Source organism: Erinaceus europaeus, chromosome 1 (genome assembly GCF_950295315.1).
Source record: "Erinaceus europaeus chromosome 1, mEriEur2.1, whole genome shotgun sequence".
Classification (NCBI taxonomy): Eukaryota; Metazoa; Chordata; class Mammalia; order Eulipotyphla; family Erinaceidae; genus Erinaceus; species Erinaceus europaeus.
Window position 1 is genome coordinate 175388486 of NC_080162.1, and position 15632 is coordinate 175404117.

At 34.4% G+C, this 15632-nt stretch overlaps 1 protein-coding gene across 11 annotated transcripts in view; it reads left to right on the plus strand.

The window, feature by feature from the left end:
- The window catches only part of IL7 (interleukin 7), a 50556-nt gene extending 35568 nt beyond the window's left edge, over positions 1 to 14988 (plus strand). For 7 of the 11 annotated variants that reach the window (XM_060199747.1, XM_060199761.1, XM_060199769.1 and 4 more), the window contains exons 3-6: positions 8212 to 8292; positions 9483 to 9614; positions 10770 to 10823; positions 14145 to 14988. In XM_060199747.1, the coding sequence (XP_060055730.1) occupies positions 8212 to 8292; positions 9483 to 9614; positions 10770 to 10823; positions 14145 to 14243 (366 nt within the window). In that variant the 3' untranslated portion in view covers positions 14244 to 14988. Of the gene's footprint in view, positions 1 to 8210; positions 8293 to 9482; positions 9615 to 10769; positions 10824 to 14144 lie in introns of all 11 variants that reach the window. The other 4 variants (XM_060199801.1, XM_060199792.1, XM_060199754.1 and 1 more) reach the window with 4 other exon arrangements.
- Positions 14989 to 15632: the final 644 nt, after the last annotated feature.

Below are 15632 nucleotides of genomic sequence, written 5' to 3' on the forward strand. Positions count from 1 at the left end.
ATTTGCTTTTTTGGTGCTAAGTTTGCTGAGCTCTTTGTATATTTTGATTAGTCCCTTGTCTGATGTATGGCATGTGAAGAAGATCTCCCATTCTGTGAGGGATCTCTGTGTGATCATTTCTTTGATTGTGCAGAAGCTTTTCAATTTGATGTAGCCCCAAGACACAAAAATTTATCTGGAGACTGAATACCCAGGATAACCAAAGCAATCCTGAGGGAAAAGAGCAAGATTGGAGGCATTATGCTCTTTGACCTGAAAACATACTACAAAAAAGTCTGGTTCTGGAACCAAAATGTCAAATACTTAGAGGAAAATATAAGCAGAACTCTCTTCCATAGAAGTTTTTGCAATATCTTCACCAATTCAAATCCCTTTGTAAGGAAAACAAAAATGAAAATAGACCAGTGGACTACATTAAACTGAAAAGTCCCTGTATGGCAAAGGGAACCACTACCATAACAGAGAAACATCTCACAGAGTGGGAGAAAATCTTTATGTGTTATACATCAGACCGAGGGCTGATATCCAAAATACACAATGAACTCACCAAACTCATCAATAAAAAGGAAAATACTTTTAACATAGCAAAGTCTGTGATCCCTTTTCAAAACTGGAATGAGAATATTAATGATTGTCTCTGGAGAGAGGGCTTAACCCAGTTAAGTGGTGAAAATGGTGATTTCATAAAGGTCAGCCTCTCCAGAGCAGATCTTACATACAAGTTGAGGAGACCAAATGGGAGAACTTGAAAAACATTTAAACTTGGGATGTCTATCACAGAGTTAATGCGGTGGGGAGCTTTAGGGTGGGGTGGGGGAGATGGCACTTTGAAAGGTGTTCCTGTCCATCATGGTAGGAAGTTAAAGGCCTATACTCTATCAGTGTAAGTTTAAAAAGAATAATGACTTTGTTTTACAATCATTGCATGAGCACACATGATAAGTTCTCCCTAGAAGAAAGCAATTTTCCTACTTATCTTTTTCTCCTCATTTCTCTTTCATGAAATAAATAAAAAATAAAATAAAACAGAAGCAAACAATTCTGATTCTAATGTCCAACCGAAAGTATATTAATAAATATCAGTAATAGAGAAATCTGATATAAAATGAACACTAATGCTAAGCAATTATAGTAAATATCTAATTAATGTAAATATTGAAACACAAAACGAATTTTTTTCCCTAAAAATTAGTAGTGTTGTTGCAGGAGTACCGAGAGTAAAAAAACTGATAAGCTCCTCTTTTTATGCCAGAGTGTTCAATAGATATATTCACTATTTAAATGGAAAAAGTATATAAATACTTTTAATATAATTCATTTTACTTTATATAAATATAATATAAATACTTTTAATAAAATAGCCTTTTACAAACCACAACTATAATACAAATGAGGAATGGTCATTATTCTTTTTAAACTTACACTGATAGAGTATAGGCCTTTAACTTCCTACCATGATGGACAGGAACACCTTTCAAAGTGCCATCTCCCCCACCCCACCCTGAAGTTCCCCACCGCATTAACTCTGTGATAGACATCCCAAGTTTAAATGTTTTTCAAGTTCTCCCATTTGGCCTCCTCAACTTGTATGTAAGATCTGCTCTGGAGAGGCTGACCTTTATGAAATCACCATTTTCACCACTTAACTGGGTTAAGCCCTCTCTCCAGAGACAATCATTAATTTATTACTACTTAATAGTAATAAATATCTGACAAATACAAATTATTTAAATTCTGAAGACTAATAAAATGTAGACATTATGTGTTATACATGTGAAATAAAACAGAAAAAAATTTACTTCCTAAAATGTAGCATACAAACATTATTAAAAGAAACATAGAAAGTGGACAGCAGGGAGTCGGCTGGTAGTGCAGCGAGTTAAGCGCACATGGCGCGAAGTGCAAGGACAGGCATAAGGACCCCGGTTCCACCCCCAGATTCCCCACCTGCAGTGGGGTCACTTCACAGACAGTGAAGCAGGTCTGCAAGGTGTCTGTCTTTTTCTCCCCCTCTCTGTCTTCCCCTTCTCTTTCCATTTCTCTCTGTCCTATCCAACAACGACAGCAATAAAACAATAATAATAACTACAACAACAATAAAACAACCAGGGCAACAAAAGGGGAAAAAATTAGCCTCCAGGAGCAGTGGATTCATGGTGCAGGCACCGAAACCCAGCAATAACCCTGGAGGCAAAAAAAAAAAAAAAAAAAAGAAAGTGGACAGCAACAGGCTATTCATAGAAAAAATGCAAATTATCAATACAAAATGCTATGTATTCTCTAATAGTCATAGACATGCAAATTTAAGCTATAATGGTTAAAGAATGATGAGAACCTGAACTGGTAAGGATGTGGCAAAATGAGCTCTTTTATTCGTTAGCACAATGTTAACTCATATTAAAAAAAATAGACCATGACCTTCAGCAAAATCAACTTTGGGAATCAGTTCTGTAGGAATATAGGCATGAAAAATAGAAGACTGCATAATACACATGTATGTCTAGCATAGGAACTGACAGCTGATCTGGTAGAGTATATATCTTGCTCTGGGTGAAGCCTAGGGTTCAAGCTCTGGCATTCCATGAGAGCACCATGGACGCCACTGGGGTAGTTGCAAGGATACTGGAACACTGATAAAAGTTTTTTTTTATATCTCTCAGTCTTCTTCCAATATATATACATATATATGTACATATATATATTAAACATATGATAGGTAGATAGATAGATAGATAGATAGATAGATAGATAGATAGATAGATAGATAGATAGATAGAGAAAGGGTCATCTATGGGTTCACTCCCAGTTGTGAATTGTTCATTCCCAGTTGCCCAGTTCCCAAGTTCCTTGCACTGAATCCCTTCTCCCTCTTAATCCACTCCCTACTCTTTTCATAGCCTCACTTCTGCAGTCAGCGTCTAGAGATTTGTTTTTGTTGGGCATTATTATCTTGCTTTGTTTCTTTATATCCCACTTAAGGGAGATCATATGCTATTTTATTTCCCTCTTGATTCATTTTACAATGAATCAAGCTCCTCCCTTGCTTGCTGTAGCAAAATATAAGACTATTTTTCTTATAGCTGAATATTATTTTGTTGTGCATAGAAACCACATATTTGTCAGTTTATTTAGTCGTTCACACACCACTGGTTTTCATATCTTGACTAGTGTAAATAGCACTTCAGTGACTATAGATGTGTATTATCTTTTCAAAGCAATGTTTTTATGTTCTTCAAGTACATAACTAGGAATGGAACTGCTGAATTAAAGGTTTTTAAAAATGTTTTTATTGTATTATTGGATAGAAACAGAGAGGAGGGAGTCGGGCAGTAGTACAGTGGGTTAAGCTCATATGGCAAAGCACAGGACTGGTGTTAAGTAAGGATCCCAGTTCAAGCCCTGGGCTCCCCACCTGCAGGGTAGTCGCTTCACAGGCAGTGAAGCAGGTCTGCAGGTGTCTGTCTTTCTCTCCCCCTCTCTATCTTCCCCTCCTCTCTCCATTTCTCTCTGTCCTATCCAAGAATGATGACATCAATAACGACAACTACAACAACAATAAAAAACAACAAGGCCAACAAAAGGGAAAATAAATATACATTTATTTTTATTAATTTATTTAATTAATTTATTAAAATTATATATAAATAAACATAGATATATAAGAAATTTTTTAAAAAGAAACAAGAATTCAGAGGGAAGGGGGAGGCAGCGGGGAAGAGAGACATAAAGACACTTGCAGCCCTGCTCCACCACTTGTGACGCTTTCCTCCTGCAGGTAGGGACCAGGGGCTTGAACCTGCAGCCTTGTGCATTGCAATATGTGCACTTAACTAGATGTGCCACCGCCTGGTCCCGAACTGCTGAGTTACATGTAAGATCTATTCTTAACATTTTGAGAAATTTCTATACTATTTGCCATAAGAGCTAGGCCAATTTACATTCCCACCAACAATTTGTAAGAGATTCTTTTCTATGCATACCTGAAGCTAATTATTGTATATGACCTTTTTGATGTAGGCCATTCTCATAGGTTTGAGGTGATATTACAGGTTGTCTTGATTTTGCATTTCCTGATAACATGTTATAAGCATTTTCTTATATGTTTGTTGGCCATTTGAAAGTCTTCATTGGTGACGTGTTTGGTTCTTCTCCCCATTTTTGATGGAATTATTTGCATTTCTGTTGTTGGGTTTTATAAGTAATTTCTATATTTTGGATATAGCCCCTTGTCAGATGTATGCTTTGTGATCCATTTCTCCTCTTAAGTAGCAATGTGTTTTTGTTTCAATTGTAGTTTCCTTCATTGTGGAGAATCTTTTTATTTTAATGTAATCCCACTTGCTTCTTTTTGATTTTTGTTTCCATTATTACTGGAATTATCTTTCTCTTGTGGGGGATATTTGTGTATGGTCACTCTCATACTTTTTTTGTGAAAAAGTTCACAAAAGAAAAAGTATAGAAAAAGCAAAGGGGATATTTATTGGGAAATGTGACAACAAAAGAGCAGCAAGCAGAAGTCAGAAAGAGGTCAGCTCCCAGTACACAGACCAGAGAGGTACAATGAACAGAAGGCAGAGAGCTACCAACTGCAAAGCAGAGAAAACTCAACATTGGTTCACAATTTTTTTTTCATGTTCTTTCATCATGTTTGTTTGCTTCTGATTTACTTTGCAAGTCATCTGTCCCATGACCAGGGGGAAAGGAATATCTGCTTTTTTTTTTTTTTTTTTTTGCAGTGATGACACTTGTTTTTGGTGTTTCTACTTGGTTGGACATACATTATAAAAATAGCTCATGTGAAAGACATATTGTGAAAACAGGACAGAAAAACAGGATGTACTGGAAAATGTATAGTTTCATGAAAATAAGACCTGAGAATCTAAAAAACAGGATTTGCTAGCTAGCGTGTGATCAGTCTTCATATATTGCACCCTGGTGTCTTCTCTGAGATTATAAATGAAAGTTAACCCTTGATACTTTGCTGCTACACTATCTTGAAATGTTTCAATTTTTCATTTTTAACATTTATCTTACTAAATGTCTTTATGTTTTTTACATTACACTATCCTAGTCTTTAATCCATTTTGTGTTAATATTTGTATATGGGGTAAAATAATCATCAAGTTACATTCTTTTGCATGTGGTTATCCAGTTTACTCATCATTATTTACTGAAGAAACTTTTTTTCCAACTTTTTTTTAGACTCTTTGTCATGTAAATGTACATATGTATAGTGTTTATATTATGGGCTTTCATTTCTCTTCCACTGGTCTGTACCTACTTTTATTCCATTTCCATTATTTTGCGGCCATAAATCTGTAGTATAATTTAAAGTAGAGGAATATTATTCCATTCTTGATCTGCTTTTTATTATTAATTTTTGATGCATTTTTTTTTCTCAGAACATCTTTAGCAATTTGGGATCTTCTAAAGTTCTAAAGAAATTTTCATAGTGGCAACATATACATATGCTTTTATTTATAGTACTGTATCACTTATATACGGTATGTAGACAAAATATACAAGTGGAGAAACTAACTCAAAAAGTTTGACTATAAATTCAATTAGTGATTAACAAAAAGAAAAGGAGAAAAGCGATGGCAAATTGGGTAAAGGAATAAATTGTGTAGTGAAGAGTAAAATTTGATTTTTAGTGGTGACCATAATGTTGATTTTTTAATGATGGAAAAGTAAGAGTATCCATGGTATAAGAAAATATACTTTCTTAATATTAATTGGCACAAGACACTAGGGCCATAGTTTCTTAACTTTCTTTATCCATAGGGCTTGACAGATGACCTTATACATTTCTTGTAGTAAGTATTGAATGATTAAATGAATGATTATGTATTTATTTCTGTAAGTAAAATAAATAGTACATGAATACAGATCATTTATGTTTTCCTCAAGTAACAAGGGCAATCCATACTTTTCTGAGAGAAAGATGAGTATTAGTAATCCATGACTAAATCCTATTACTCCTCATTCCACTTTTTATCCTGACTTTTGGTGACATGTAGGCTGAGAATACTTGAAGCTCTGATATCATGTATTGTAAAAACAGCATGTGGCATTGTCAAAGTCTAAATGAGTGAGAGGTTTATTCATAAAATCACCATGAAGGTAAGTGAGAGGAAAAATCTAGCTAAGAGAAAATGGCGGAAGCCAAAAGTCCTTCAGCTAGCTACCCAAACACCAAATGTGAAGAATTCAGGAGGTAGATCAAAGGAGATGTGCCAAAAAGGCAAACTGCTTCAAGTCCTTGTTTATATAGTCTTTTGTACCCACAATTGCCGGGCTAGCCTGAGGGTGTTTCTTCCCGGTCATGTGCTCTCCGGGTTGGAGAGAACTGGACCAGAGCCGATGTGGGAGAGGAACCAGGAACTCTCGTGGCTGAGAGGGAACACAATGCAATGCTGCCTTTATTGATCAGAAAAAAAACTGCCTTTATACCTTCCAAAGTGGAAGTGGCAGGCCGGAAAAGGAAATGGGTAGGATAGGGGGTGGAGAGGAGAAAAGGGCCCGAAAGTAGCAAGCTTCCATCTAACCAGTGGGGATTAAACCAGTGCCCTGCAGGCAGGGCAGGTCTCAGACAAAACAATGATTATGTAAATAGACCACAGTGTTAAGCAATGCAGGGGCCTGGTGTAATGAGCAACACACAATCTCTTGTAAGCTTGCATACATAGTAGTGTACTGGTCATCAGGCTAACATCGGTTGCATGCTAACTATGTCCAAATTCCTATTGTAGGCTGGTGTACTGTGTCATAACAATAATGAAATTGCTAAATTGTTATTGTGCCAAAGTAAGACTCTGGTATAAGAGGGGGGAGGGGTCCTGGAAGATGATGGCAGAGGAGGACCAAGTGGAGGCTGTATTGTTATGTGGAAAGCTGTGAAACATTATGTATGTACAAAGTTATGTATGTACAAACTATTGTATTTTACTGTTGACTGTAAACTATGAATCCTCCAATAAAGAAATTAAAATTAAAAAAAGAATTTGCTAAATTTCTGGACAAAGCTAGCAGAACCCTGTGCACTTTAATTTGAATTCATAGGAGGCTTTTCCTAACATGTTAACTGATTCAGGTTATTCATACCTTTTAGTGCTACATCTTTTAGATATGAAGGGGAAAAAATGAGCATGTATTACTTTGACTCCCGTGTCTATTTTTATGTTAAACACATTTAATTCTATCGTTTCTCATCAAAACACTGGCTGAAACATCTCAGACAAGTCAACTTGATAAAATGCTGTAGAATGAATTTCAGCTTTATTCTTGTGTTCAAAAATATTTTCTTTACTCTAATAACTTTTCTTTATTGTTGTATGGTAGTGGCAAGGAATTGGGCAGAATAACCTCATAAATTCATCTCGATTTTATGATTTCAAAATGTATATAGTACATTATCTATAGAATATAAATTCTAAGGTCAGTATCTTTATTCCCCTAGATGAGCCAGGTTCTTTTAATTTCTAGAGTTAAGTTACGGAGACAAGTTTGTCTATATAGCAAAATATTCCTTAGTTACAGGAAACTTTTCTTCATGCCTATTTAGATGTATCAGGCAAGAACAATTTTCCTTAAATTAAAAATATAAACAGTGTCGAGAGGTCAAGTGGTGGTATACCTGGTTCAGCACACGTTACTATGCTCAAAGGCCCTGGTTTAAGCCTTCACTTGCAGGGGGAAAGCTGTTTTCTTTTCTTTTGTTTTCTTTCATTTTCTTTTCTTTTTTATTGTTGTAGTTTTGATTGCTGTTGTTGTTGGATAGGACAGAGAGAAATGGAGAGAGGAGGGGAAGACAGAGAAGTGTAGAGAAAGACACCTGCAGACCTGCTTCACCACTTGTGAAGTGACTCCCCTGCAGGTGGGGAGCAGGGAACTCAAACCAGGATCTTTATGCCTGTCCTTGTCTTTGTGCCATATGACCTTAACCCACTGTGCTTCTGCCCAGACTCCCTTGTGAGAAAGCTTTTCAAGCAGTGAAATAATGCTGGAAGCTCCTCTCTCTCTCTCTCTCTCCTTCCCTCCCTTCCTCTCCTTCTTCCCTCTTCCTTCTTCCCTCTTTCTTCCTGTCTCTTCTCAATCGATAAGTTAGCTAATTAAAAAAAAAACACAAATTGTTTTAACATTGTTGTGTTTATAGTTATCACAAATTAAAAAATCTCGTCTAACAATATTATTTCATATTATTTGTTACAGGATAACATGTTAGAAACTGATAGCAGTTGCCTGAATAATGAATCTAACTTTTTTAAAAAACATTCATGTGATGATAATAAGGTAATGTCATTTGAAATTTATTTGTCATTTGAGCTTGATTTAATAGAATGTTTTTTTTTTTTCCTTTTTGTATCTGTTAGGTAATTACACAACTAACACATTCTTTCGGTTCTAGCCAGACAATTTTCACTGACGTATTACATTTATGATGATCTTACTTATATTTTTATTTATAAGTAGTCTCTGATTTATAAATATTTTCTATTTTTAGCATTCAATTTCTTACCTCAAATATAATAGAACTACTCAATTGAAAGACGGATATGTGTATACATTGTTTTTGAAATTATTTCATTTGTTTAAGAGAGATAAATACAGAGGAAAAGATATACACAGAGAGAGACTCAGAGTACTGTTTAGCTTTGGTTTATAGTGGTGCTGGGGATTAAACTAGGGACCTGAGATGCTCAGGCATAAGCTTTTTGCACCACCATTATGCTATCTCTCTAGTTTTTATTTTAAAAATTCTAATGCAGGAGAATCCTTGTTAGTGTGATTGCATACACACACATATAAGTCACAAATATAATTTAGTTACAGGCATTTTGAATTTTTTTCCTTGCTTTTAATCTTTAACCATTACCACCTTTGTATAGTATAATATTACAAATGTTAAAATTTCACAAACCTTATATCATATCTTTCCACAGAAACTAGAGTATACTTGATACTCTTTTTTAAAAAAAGTTAATAGCTGAGCTAATCACATGACCCCACTGAATATCCATAACTTAAAAAAATCTTATTTAAAATATTTGCAGATTTTTTAAAGTGAATGTGACTCTTTTATTTTTATATTGTCAGCTATTTACCCAAAGCTGAAAAATATAAAAATAAAATAGGTAAAACCAAATATACATCTTTTTACTGTTGCTTTCATCTATCCTTTCTTTTGATTATCTCTTTTAAAGTTAAATAAGCTTGTTATATGAACAACCATAAGTTCACACATACATAGTACAAAAAAGAGACTTTAAAAGTCAGATAATTATTAAGCCAAATTATAGGCATGTCATTCTGTCACCTAGGAATCAAACTATTTTATTCATGTGATTAACTGGAACAGAAGGGTGGGATGGTGAGGGAGCATTGTTTAGCAATACAGCCGTATATTTTAGGCTCATTAAGAAAGCATGAACTTACCAGTACTTAGTATGAGCAACAGCCCTTCTGACTTTTTTCTAAAATAGGAAGCTGTGTTTCTAAATCGTGCTGCTCACAGGTTGAATAAATTTAAGATGAATATCAGCGAGGATTTCAATATCCATTTATTAAAAGTTTCACGTGGCACATTGACACTGTTGTTGAAGTGCAAAAGCAAGGTAAGCTGAGGATTGTTTATTTGGAACACAATTATGAAATTCTCCTAAGAAACTTAGCAATCCTTTATTTCATAGTAATTTCAATTGTATTCTCTAATGCAAGAATTACAGATAAGTTTCATGCTAGTTACACATACAATTTCTTAGAAGTCACTGTTGGAACTACTATGTTAAATATAAGCCTCAAGTTAGAATTCATCTGCAAATACTGTAGAACAATCTAATCGTGCCATCTTTTGACTGCCAACAAGGTTGAGTTATAATAGACACTATATTTGCAACTTGTCCTCTAACGTATTGAGCTTTTTATAGACAGTCATATTCCAAAATAAACAAATTGAAGAGAAAGGAAATACAAAAATTATTAAATATTTATAGAGAATAAAAAATTATGTCATAAAACGAACAGTTCACCATTTTCCTGAAGTTATTAGACAGGATGTTGAAGACAGTAAGTAACTTCATTGAATGAGCTTCATGAGTCAGTCATGCTACAATTTTTTTTTTACTGTTACATTATTTCATATCTGATGAGTGAAGTATAACATTTATTATCAGGACTTAAGAATTGAAGGCTGAATTTCTTGGTTTTTTTTTTCCTTTTACTATGTTTTTGCCATCAGGGTTATTGCTGGGGTTCTGTGTCTGCACTACAACTCCTGGTGGCCATTATTTTTCTTTTCTGACAGAGGCATAGAGAAATAGGGGGACAGAGAGAGGGAAAGAGAGTTGAGAGATAAGTAGAGAAAGAAAAACACCTGCAGATGGGGTCTAAGGTAGCTTGAATCCAGTTCCTTGTGCATTGATAAAGTGTGTTCTACCACCACCCTGCCTCAGACTTTACTTTTTGTCAGTTGAAATTCTTGCACTGTCTTCATTAATATAGATTTTCATACCTCATAATACTTAACACAGTGATGGATATTCCTGCAAAATTTATAGATTCAGTGTATTTGGAACTAGCCTCTCATGCTTCTTTCTTTCCTCTGATATTCTATTTCTAAGTTAAATTCTATGGTACTTAAAGAATTTAAAGTATCCTATGGTAGATTTTCAAATATATCAAATAATCTGAAAGTGAAAATAAAATTAGCAATTATATTAATGGAAAGATGCAAAATATTAACATCAATATTGTAAATTAATTTTTTTAAGGTTAAAGAAAGAAAACTAATTTCCTCAGGTGAAGCCCAGCCCACTAAGAATTTGGTGAGAGTAATTGTACAAATGCCTTTCTTTACTAGCTTTTTACTAAACTTAACTCTTTAATGTTTCTGTTTTAGTTTTTTGTTTATGCTTAGTTTTGGAATATTCATTATAATATTAAAATAAAAGGGAAGTGTCTTTTAGGAAACTGATCTCTAAATATCTATTCATAATTTTTAAGTAAAGAGAAGCTAAGGGATATATCAGCAGTGATTTTATTAAAAGGCAGCAAAATTAAAGTTATCAGTAGGTAAACATCAAAACATGAACACAACTGATATCATAGAAAATAAACTATCAAACAAGTATATGAAGAAAAATTCATCTTTGTTTAGTAAAGATATACAAATTAAAAAGACCTACTACATACCTATTTGATTATTACAAATGTATATACTATACATAAATTTTTATATAATAGTATACAAATATTTTCTCTATTTATTTATTTTTGCCTTCTTCAGTTGCTGGAGCTTGGTGCCAGCACTATGAATCCACCACTTTGGGCAGCCTTTTTTTTTTTTTTTTTCATACAACAGAGATAAATTGAAAGCAGAGGGTAGGTAGAGAGAGGGAGAGAAAGATAACACCTGAAGACCTGCTTCACCACTTGTAAGTGACCTCCCACCCCCCCAGCAGGTGGAGAGCCAGGGGGCTGGAATCAGGATTCATGGACAGTCCTTGCACTTCATACTATGTGCACTTAACCCCTGTGTGTCACCGTCCAACCTCCATATATAAACATTTATATTTATGTATTTTTATACACATACTGTTAGAATATTATTATAAAAATCTGTATATCAACATAAAAAAGATTTCTATTGAAAATAACATTTTCTTGAATCTGATTAAATATTAAGATGATATATATATTAACTAGGATGTGATATAGGAAAATTAATGGGCTCATTCAAGTTATCATTATAATGTCATTTGTCCAATATACATGTGGGGACATGGGAAGTCCTTGCTCCTGGTGGAAAATCAGGGTGAATATGAATACTCTGAGACTTGGGAAGCTCACCTGAAGTGGGGAGTTGAAATGAGCATATGGGATATATAAATACATTGAGAACTCTGGATAAGAAAATTTGTAAAGTTTAAGAAAAAGAAAAGTGTGTGCTCCCTGGATTACAAAGATAAAATGATGACTCATCTTTTGTAAGTCCAGGACAGTGGTATATGGGTAGGGGTGTTCATGCATATGCAATCCTTTTTCATACTTCTTCCTTTAGGCATATATATATGGAGAGAGAGAGAAGGCATGACAGAAAGGGAAAGACACCTCAGTACCATTTGACCATCCAAAGATATCTCTTGAGATAACTCTTGGTACTATCCACGGTGTTCCTGTGTGGTCCTTGCTCTCAACTCCAGAGCCTTGCAATGAGATAGTTGCTCTTGCCACTGGATAAGCTATCTCTAGGCTCCTCTTTTGTCTTTGGTCTCCGAGGACGTCATGAAATTTTATACCTGTGCATTTGAAACCTAATTAGCAAGATAAACATGTAGTTTTTAAGGGTTTCCTTGGACTCATGAAAAGAAATGTGAGATATTCTTCATGTTTATCTCTGAAATCTGTGCTTAATTTTAAATATAATTTCAGTTCAAATGTCTAATATTTAATTGTATATGTTAGTGTTAATAAATACATAACTAAAAGAGATTAAATTTTTGTGACAAGGTAAAAATAAGACCAGTAAGCTTCAGACCTGTTCATTAGGGATTGGAAGATAGCTCACTTGTCTGGGCAGGTGTCTTGCGGAGCATGTAGCTTAGGTTCATGTCCTAGTACCACATGAGAATGCCATTGTGCTGGGGAAGCTCTGCTACTGTGGTATCTATTCCTCTCTCTATCTCTCTCTGAAAGGAAAACAACAAATGGGCTGAGGAACAGTGAAATTGTGCATGCTCAAGGCCATGGTGACTCCACACAAAATAGGCCCAGTGGTTATATATAATTGGCATGCATACAACCGTAGCAATTTATTAACCTACATTCTAGATCAGTTTCTTCATCTGTAAAGTTATTTTTAGAGAATTACTAAGTAGACAAAATGAAGTAATGTATATAACACTATGCAAAAATACCTTTTTTAGACAACAATAATTTGTATCTGAATTCTGAATGAATTATTTCATTTTGTACTGATCTTTTTTTATTGACAAAAATATTTTATTATTTTTATTTATCGAATAAACAGCCAGAAATTGAGAGGAAGAGGGAGACAGAGAGGGAGAGAGACAGGAAGACACCTGCAGTCCTATTTTACTACTCGCAAAGCTTTCCCCCTATAGGTAGGGACTGAGAGCTTGAACCCAGGTCCTTGTGCATTGTAACATGTGCACTCAACCAGGTGTGCCACCACCCAGCCCGCTAGACCAGATCTTAAAACCCAAACTACTTCCTAATGAGGAAAATTTTATAATCTTAAAAATATAGCTGTCTATAAAAAAATAAATGCAAAAAGCCAAAGTGCAAAAAATATATCTAAACAAAACACAGGAATGAGAACTCTGTACTGATCTTATCTATTAAGCCAGAGGATTTATAAGAAGATAACTAAATATATGCAGAGCTACTCTCTTATTTATCAATTCCATTAGAGGTACTGTTCTATTTTCTTTAGGTTGTACAGATTGATCTTACCAAGTTTTTGTAAGGATCTGAAAACTTTGTTTATAAGGCATGTGTCTTCTGTTTTCTATTTTATGTACTTTCTGTTGAAGGAATAATTAAGTGAAATCTTTGCGTTATTTTGAAAAACTTTGGTTTAGACTAGAGAACAGAAGATATTTGCCTCACAATCTAGTTTTTAGATGCTTGAAAGAACCTATCTTTCTTACAAAAAGAAAAATGTTTCTCACAATTTATTATTATTGTCATTATTATCATCACCATCATGTCAGCAGAGCACGACTCAGATTTGGCTTATGGAAGTGTTGGAGATTGAGCCTAGGACCTTTGGTCCCTCAGGCACATCTGTCTCCTTGCATAACTGCTTTCTTATTTTCCCCATCCCCTCTCACAAAAGCTTAAACAACATTACTGTAGCCACTTTTTCAGTAGTGAAAATGTCAACTGCCTGACACAGTTCTTTAGTTCATCCTAAATCTTAAAAAAAAAAAAAAAACCTGAAATTTCCTGTGCATCAATTATAATTAAAATTAGAAAACTTATCTTAAATTTCTTTCAGAGTTCTTTTTTCATTTCAGTATAGCAATATGGTAAAAAAAAAAAAAAAAAACTAAGGATAATATATTAAAATGTGTATTTTTCTAAAAATGTGAAATTAAAATTTTGAAATATATTTTTTCCAGGAAGAAAACAGACAAAAATGTCTTCTAAAGATATTACTACAAAAGATAAAAACTTGTTGGAATAAGATTTTGAAGGAGCATGCAGGAACACACAGATAAAGTGAGTGGCAATAAACAAGCATGGACTTACATTGCATCCTCCAAGAATATCTGCTCTTGAAATGTGGGTGGGAGGTGAGAATGCCTCTCGGAATTTACTAGATGCATTTTGGTGACAATGGATGACAGCGATTGAAAACCTCAGACTGTAATACTGGAAGACGGACGTAAAGAAAGGACACTGAATGATGCAAACAACAAACTGTCATCTGTATGCAGACATGTACCCATTGTTATCTGTGCTGATTTTCACAAGACAATACGCTTAACGTATAAGTTGCTATGATACTTAAACATGCATAACATTTTCAGGGAAGACATCAAATCTGTCAAGTGTATTAAGGTACAAGGACTAGATAATAACATTACTTTAAAATCAAAAAAATGTTGTTTGGTCCACTGTGCATTTGTATAATGGAATTAAGGGTGGCAATTGTTATCTTTCCTGCTGAAAATGTTCTGGAGTTTATTAAAGTGAGATATGGATAATGCTCTTGAGAACAGAAGTCATATACCTTAAAAGAAGTAGCAGCATAAACGAGTGAGTTCAAGATATTTGAAAGAGATAGCAAGAGATGTAGGTAAGCATGAATGTATTGACTCAGTACCTTCAGTAAATGATATAGCAGTGTATTAATATAAAGAATAATCTCACAAAATAAAAAAATTGCCTGTTCTGAGGATGTTCAGCCATAGTCCTGCACTACTTTTGTCAGCTGTGTGTAATAAAACGTGTCTAAATGAGTTGCAACTTGGGAAGTATATTTTTCAGAGAATAATATATAATGGACTTTTAATTAATGGGATGTATATATTTAATTTTGACACTATATCTGTATATAAAATATTTTTCATACAGTATTACAAATAAATTACTTACTTTGGATAACACTTCTTCTTTGATAATAAATGGCCTCTGTACACTGTCAGAGTCACTAAAAAAATCTTGAAAGGATTTTTCCAACAAGATTTTAATATTGTGCCAATGTTGACTCATCCACCTTCAGTAATTATGTTGCTTTTAGTACCTTATTATCAAGAATATACATAAGAGTATAACCTGCAGGGAATTGGGCAGTAGCACACCTGGCACAAAGCACAAAGACTGGCATATAGATCCCAGTTCGAGCCCCCACTCCCCACCTGCAGGGGAGTTGCTTCACAGGCGGTGAAGCAGGTTTGCAGGTGTCTTTCTCTCCCCTCTCTTTGTCTTCCCCTCCTCTCTCCATTTCTCTCTGTCCTATCCAACAATGTTGACATCAACAATAATAACTACAACAACAATAAAAACAACTAGGGTAAAAAAAGAAAATAAATATTTTAAAAAATCTTTTTTAAAAAAGCGAGTATAGCCTGCAAACTATATTGACAAGAACACTACTTTCTGCA